A 7664-nucleotide genomic window follows, 5' to 3' on the forward strand; every position below is an offset into this window, starting at 1 on the left:
ACTCAGACTCGGACTCGGACTCGGGCTCGGGCTCGGTCTTGGCCTCGGCCTCGGTCTCGGTCTCGGTCCCGATCTCGGTCTCGGACTCAGTCTTGGTCTCGGTCTCGGCCTCGGTCTCGGTCTCGGTCTCGGTCTCGGTTCCATCTCGGACTCCATCCCGGGTCCATCTCAGACTCCATCTTGGACTCCATCTTGGACTCCATCTCGGGTCCATCTCGGGTCCATCTTGGACTCCATCTTGGGTCCATCTCAGGTCCATCTTGGACTCCATCTCGGGTCCATCTCGGACCCCATCTCAGGTCCATCTCGAACTCCATCTCGGGTCCATCTCGGACTCCATCTCGGGTCCATCTCGGACTCCATCTCGGACTCCATCTCGGATTCCATCTTGGATTCATTCTCGGGTCCATCTCGAGTCCATCTCGGACTCCACCTTGGACTCCATCTCGGACTCCATCTCGGACTCCATCTCGGGTCCATCTAGGAGTCCATCTCGGACACTTCCACGTGTCATATGTTGGTCCTTTTTGGGTCCCTTTTTGGAGCCTCACTTATTGCTTGCCTCATGCTCATTCCTTGAGCACTCCGTTGGGAGTTCCACCCCCACTCTCAACCTTTCAAGTCGGAGCCTTTTAGTCCAAACGTGTTACGCTCATTTGGCTTTTGCTTCGGCCACTACCATGTGGCACCCTTTCGGCTCCACTTTGGGGTTTAGGGATTTGTGTCTCACAACTCCACCACCCATAGATGAAGTTCGATGTCTTCATCGAACGGTAAACCATTTTGTAAAGTAACACCCACATGTGTTACCATTTCTATCTTTGGCACTCAGCCAATATTTGTCTATGGTTTGACATTGAAGGCTCACCATGCCTTATCCATCCTCTAAGGAGCATAGTCTCTCTAACATAAAGACTCATTCGGCCACCTGGGGTGGTTTGCTCCCTTTTATTGGTTCAGTTCTCGCTAAACCCATTAGAAACACCTTCTCTAACTTAATTCCACTACTCATTCTTGAGTAGTCTCAGATTCTATCGCCATAACCTTTGCACTTTGGAACGTTTACTTTTGACTTCTTGAAGTCAATTTCCTAGGTGTCTCCGACACCTTGCATTGCACATATTGTGCAAGTCCACTTCCCTATCCTAGGAAGTCCTTTACTTGAGGGCACCATCATCCTCTTTTCTATTTTGTGCCACCCTTGGCACTACATTCTAATTATCATCGTTTGTGCCAGGGCTGTCCACAGCCCTATCCTTTGGCTACTTTGCTGCTCCTCACTTGGAGCTTTTACTTTGCCAAATTGGAGCACTTGGGAATCTAACTTTGGAAGTCCACTTCCTTTCCCGCAATCCATTAGCATCAAACACATTAGTGTTCCTTGGCTAACCTCACTATTTGGATTCCTCCCATTAAATTCCATGGCCCAAACTTGGCCACTAGTCTTTTGTTCCTATCTATTGATTGTTGCATCAAGCAACAAAGGATCACTACCTCCTTCCTTGAGGTATTCTTTTGGTTCCATGGCAAAGCTCTACTTTGCCAAGTCTGGAGGGTGTTCACCCCTAGTATATCTCTTTAGCATTTTTTGGTGTGGGCTCTATCCACGGTTCAACTCTATGAACCTCCCATGGGTCTTTTATAGAGATTACTTTCCTCGGACTCACTATGTCATTGCATTGACATATCTCATTTCCCTAAGGTGTCCTTCTCACTTGGTTACCTTGACCAAGCCACACCATCATCAATAGTTCCAATCATCTCGGACTCCACTTCGGGTCCATCTCGGACACTTCCACGTGTCATGTGTTGGTCTTTTTGGGTCCCTTTTTGGAGCCTCACTTATTGCTCGCTTCATGCTCGTTCCTTGAGCACTCCATTGGGAGTTCCACTCCCGCTCTCAACCTCTCAAGTCGGAGCCTTTTAGTCCAAACGTGTTACGCTCGTTTGGGCTTTTGCTTCGGCCACTACCACGTGGCACCCTTTCGGCTCCACACACTAACCTTGGCACCTTAACAGGTTTGCCCATAGGTACTAGGTCTTCTAGACTTTTAAGTTGTTGACCATGACCCCGAGGGCATCCCCCACACTTGGCAGTGTGCCCAAGCTAGCCCTTCTGGCCAAGGGTCCATAGCAACTGAGACTGGGTATCCCCATCTCATTCACCACGTCCTTGGTGCCACTCGCACCAAAGCATTCAAGTTAGATATGCCAAGCCATACTAAGCAATCTAACCATGTATCACGACTCCGGAGCATCCCCCGCTTGGCGGTGTGCCCAAGCCAGTCTCCTTACTGAGAGTCCATGACTGTAGCGCATGTGATCATGGGATGAGATTTGGATATACTGTCACCGTGGATCCTTGGAACCTTGGGGGATAAATAGGGATAAAATAGCCACTAAGGGCTCTTTCATCAAGCAATTGCCCCTTTTCCAGTTGGCTTAAGGGGAGAGAGATAAGGTGTGCTACAGTTGGTATTGGAGCAAATGGCACGGGTTCGATTCCCATTGATTAGTGGCTACTTAAAAAGTATAATATACCCTTGAGCAAGGTATATTCCTACCCCTAAAATTTGAAATCGTACATATTGGGCATCCATGCGTATGTCCTTCCTCTTGTGTGGAGTATCTACAGACGAAGGTATCCACCGTGGGACTGCAGTACGAGTGGATGACTAGTTGCCTCACATGGAATAGCTAGTCTACACAATGGAAGGATTGGTAGATTGAGTGCGGAAATGGCTCAGTAGGGGTTGCTAGTCAATAGTCTCTGAAGGGGGGGTGAGTGTAGCGCATGTGATCATGGGATGAGATTTGGATATACTGTCACCGTGGATCCTTAGAACCTTGGGGGATAAATGGGGATAAAATAGCCACTAAGGGCTCTTTCATCAAGCAATTACCCCTTTTCCAGTTAGCTTAAGGGGAGAGAGATAAGGTGTGCTACAATGACCACCGAATTTTCCAGTTGGCTTAAGGGGAGAGAGATAAGGTGTGCTACAATGACCACCGAAATATGAGTGTCCTCATATTCCAAACCATCACCACGCCCTAGTGATTCGGGACTTGAACCCAAGCACTAGAGGGTCGGGACTCGAACCCAACCTCCGTATATGCATCTACGGACGGCATCACCTAGGATGCCTGGTGCGACTCATCATGCCGGTGCACCAACTTATACTTAAAGCGCGCTACAGATCACAGCTTAGGAACCTAGTTCCTCCACACTACCAAGTCCTCTCACTTGACAAATCTATGATCATGCATGGACTCCTCCATGCTTGGCCCCATAGCCCACCCTTTTTGAAGTTATCACCTTCAACTAGGGTATTTGTTCTCCTGACTTGCCAATCTTGCTTGGCCAGTCCTCTGACCTTTGTAACATGGTTCCTGCATAAGCGTGAAAGTCCTTAACCATCGACTTTCATTCAAAGCCCTCTTTTTGAACACTCGGGAACTACTTCCCTAACCTTGATAGCCTTGCCTCATGGCAAGCTTCAAGACCACACTTCTGCTGTGCCATTCTGATTTCGCACGTTCCATGAACCATTTACACTTGGCCTTTCTAGGTACTAAACTACCTAGAATCGTCTTTGGGAACTTTGAAGGAACTCTATTCCTTAGCTTGCTAAGGACTCCCTTTTCACAAGTTTTATAGTTGTCATATAGTCTAACATGGACAATTCCATATTTTAGACTCCCCATGGCATCACGGTTGCTAGCAACAACATCCTCGAGCACCATCTTGATTCTCCACTCCTAACTTGCATAATCATCGTTGGATATGCCCTTCGATTTCTATGGTTCAGTTCCATCCCAATACTACTTACCTTTTGGCCCCATATGTTTCCTTTGGTTATTCTCCTCCAGACTAGGAGGATAGCTTTGCACATTTTGCTATGCCTTAGCAAGTATTCTTAGGGATGAACCTACCCGATAGCCTAGGGAGTGGTTCCTCAATCTTGGGCATGCTCACCTTATAATCCCACACATCGGGATTAATGCTGCTACTTATGGGCCTTTACATGCCCATCACTAGCCTTGCCAAAATTCTATTTTTGGCTTTGTTTAATTCGGGTAGACAGTCTTCTCCTGTCTCCACAACCTTGGACATTTGGATAACACCTACTATCCATCATTTGCTAGGGACTTAGTCCCTTGGGCTTTATCTATTGCCCTTGCAACACGAAACACCATCTCCTGGTGTCCTAGAGTGTTTAGGTGTCCCAATGATGGCCTCATGACAATGAGCATTCCCGTTTACGACATTGACTTATTACATCGCAACATAAGCAATTTATCCCCCGTAAGGGTATATCTAACTTCCTTTTGTCATTAAGAAGTCTTGGGTAGTTACCTTCTACCCATTTAACCAATTATCTTGCACCTCTGGTTTAGTTGCCCCATAGTTGTCAAGTCCTACAACTCATTGCTTAGTGCTTCCACACCTCCATCATTATCTAGGTCACCACACTCCAACCGCATGCCTTCCAGCTTAGGCCATGCCATTCCTGCTTTCGTTGGGATTCCTTTGGCAAGGGGTTCTTATGAACCCACCGTCATAACCTCAAGGTATCACACTTTGGCACATTTAGTGTCTCCACACCATTGGCCCCACGAGCCTACCCTTATGACACTACTTATTAGTGTCTAGGTCTTTGCCAAGACTAATATAGTTGTTCCTCATGTTAACTATCCGTTAGCACCACACTATAGTGTTTGCACCCAACTCTGGGCCAAAGTTACTTCCTTCTGGGAACATCTTTCCCACAACTTTAGTATGGCACATTCTGCCATCATTGAGATACCTACTGTTCTCATACTTGGATCTTATGATCCTCCCCATACCTCATGGGGCACTATACACGTCAGTCCAAATGCTCCAACCAATCCCTTAGGACCATTCCCTGACTCCGCTTGAGTCATCCAGCATTTTGGACATTGCTAATCCAACAACTTGCGAGGTCTCAGTTTTAGAGGTGCCAACTCACTGGAATACAACTTCTTGTATTCATGTCCTACTCACAAGGACAATCTTTGCAATTGTTACTCTGACACTTGATGATTTTCTTCGAGGCTAACCTTTGCCCCTTAGGACTACTTGTCCATGTGATGAGAATAGCAACTCATCTTTAAGTACACCCCCAACTCCTTGGGTTGTTCTAGCATTTATTAGAGGTAGCCCCGCCTACCATTTCAAGGATTGATGTCCTCTTCTATATTTGACCTCCCACGGTCAACAATTCTGGTCTCAAATTTATGAGTACCAGCCTCAACTATATAAGGGTTATCTTGTGACTCCTTTATTGTTTTGGAGTCTGCATTTTTCCCGTGATCCCAACTATAGTTGTTTACCATAACTACATTAGCTCATTTGCTGCATCAAACACTCATCTGGATCACATCCTCAACTCTCTGAGGAAACCCTTATACTGTTCCCAAGATCCCAAAGTCGTTCCCTTACTAGCCCTCTTCCATCCACCACATCATGCACAAGTTCACGCATGAACTTGAGTGGAGAGCCATGTCCTCTCGACATGCTACTCCTCGAGGATAGGTCCATATCTAGGACCTTCCAACTCCAATACAAGTGGTGATATGCTTGGCCACCAATAAGAGTCGGACTAAGGAACAACTCCGATACCAAGCTGTAAGTGACTAAATTTTCCATTTTACTTTAGTCACTTAACCACACCTCCAACCACTTAGAGGAGTCTCACTCACAACCTCCACGAGTCCTATTTCAGACTTGGGCTTGCTAGCCCCGAGAATGGCATCCCCGCCATTCAACTTTTGCACTTGGTCCAAGTGCTCCACGTGTCCGATCCCATGACCGACACCCCAAGGTACCACCGACATATTAGCCCGTTACGCTAAGGCCATGCCCCTTTACCTTGATCACACCAGTGGTCTAACACCACCTGCATCACAGTCCCCTCTCTCAAGGACTGGGACATCCGTCCATGAGTGATCATTCCAGGTCCACTCCTTAGCATCCTTAGGATGCCCATAGACATGGGGAATAGCCTTCCCCAATATCCCTTTTCTGGTCTTCATCAAGTCCCTTTCTGCCCATGGCCGTGTTCGCCAACACTGCCACTGGATCGAGGCCCACAGGCCTGACCACTAAGTCCTACGGTCCTCTGGGATTTCCTAACCACTCGACTGCATCCTTGGTCTCTACACCAGAGGACTACTCCTCTTCCTTTCCACAGTTTGGGCCTTTGGGACAACATTTCGGAACACCGTGGCCCTACGCGGGCCTCATGGTATTCTCCCCACCTTCCGCCTTTGGGTGCTCTAGCCATGGGCTTAGAGTGAGGTTCCATTGAGCCACACCAGGTATTCAAGTAGGTAGTGCCACCCACACTTGGACTGGGAGCATCGGCCAGTCGATCTCCCGGGGGAACTAGAGCCGACTCTTGAACACTTCACCAAGCTACCCCGCTTGTCGGTCCGTATTCACTCTAGTCTTGGACTTCCCGGTGGTCAATTCATCACCCAACACTGGGTATGGCCTTCCTGGGCCAAACTGGCCTTTCCTGGGCCAAACTGGCCTTTCCTGGCCAAACTGGCTCCACTGGGCTCCAATGTCCTATCATATGCCTCGTCGAACCTGAACGGCTTTCGTCACTTGGCTTTGCACAGCCGGGAAGTTCTCTTCGTTGAGTGTTCTCCCGTCTTCGTAAAAAGCATCATAGTAAAAACCCTACACAAGAAAATGTTGCAACTATACCGATCAAATTCACTAAAACAGTACCTCTCCCCTTGTCGTGCAGGGACCAATGCAGAGCTTGCAACCATACGCTTGTTCTAAAGACTGGAAACTTACAGCACGTTAAATTCTTCCCCTCGAATGAAGAAAAAAAGAAAATGTAGTACCTCGCCAAGGATATGAGCACTCGAGTGCCAGAAAGTATCACGACCCTGCTCGTCCTTAAACGCGTAAAGAACAAGCGTGCAATCAAAGGTAACAGTACCTGCGCAATAACATAATCAGCAGCCTTCTTCTTCGAGATTAGCCTGGCAATGTCCAGTGGAGTCGTGAGAAGCCTTCTTCCGGGGTACACCACTTCCCCATCCTTGCACACAGTCACACTGGACGAGAAAAATGTTGGCTACAAGCAAGAGATAAATCCGGCCTACTCGATCGGCTGGCCTCCGAGTTCCTCGTTGCGCGCGCGCTCCGACGCCTGTAGCTCGCTGAAGATGCGAATGCGCTTCTGGATCACCACCGGATCCGCCATGGCGGAGGTAGCAAAAACCCTAACCCTGAAGTTTCCAAAACCCTTAATTGCTTTCAGCATAACTTTAACTACAAAAAGGTAACTTTATTATGTTTGGAAGAATTCAAAAGTGCTTCATATAAAGCGACACCTCTGTTTCTTTAATCAAAATGAGTATTTGGGTTTTTTTCCTTTCTTTAATAATGTTCTCTAATTATGTAAATTGTGATGTAAATTGGGACGCTCTAACACTTATAAATTATATACAGCTAGAAGATATTCACAAAATTGCTTATTATTTTAATAAAATGCTAGATGATAAAATAGATATCACACGCAATTACTATGGTGCTCATGCTTGGACAATTACTCAAGCGCTTTCATTTGGTAGATCAGTTGAGCTTAGTCTTTGGATATATTGTAGAAAACCTGATGGTA

The 7664-nt window shown here is 47.1% G+C and overlaps 1 protein-coding gene across 1 annotated transcript; it reads right to left on the bottom strand.

Moving 5' to 3' along the window:
* Positions 1-6598: 6598 nt before the first annotated feature.
* On the bottom strand, positions 6599-7271 carry LOC112350903 (probable threonine--tRNA ligase, cytoplasmic). The gene is made up of 5 exons (XM_024687931.1): positions 7147-7271; positions 6981-7098; positions 6883-6927; positions 6761-6820; positions 6599-6709 (listed from the first exon to the last, which is right to left on the bottom strand). The coding sequence occupies exons 1-5, from the start codon at positions 7245-7247 to the stop codon at positions 6599-6601; spliced, it is 435 nt and encodes a 144-aa protein (XP_024543699.1). The 5' UTR covers positions 7248-7271.
* Positions 7272-7664: the final 393 nt, after the last annotated feature.

Source organism: Selaginella moellendorffii, unplaced genomic scaffold, assembly GCF_000143415.4.
Source record: "Selaginella moellendorffii unplaced genomic scaffold, v1.0 SELMOscaffold_55, whole genome shotgun sequence".
NCBI lineage: Eukaryota > Viridiplantae > Streptophyta > Lycopodiopsida > Selaginellales > Selaginellaceae > Selaginella > Selaginella moellendorffii.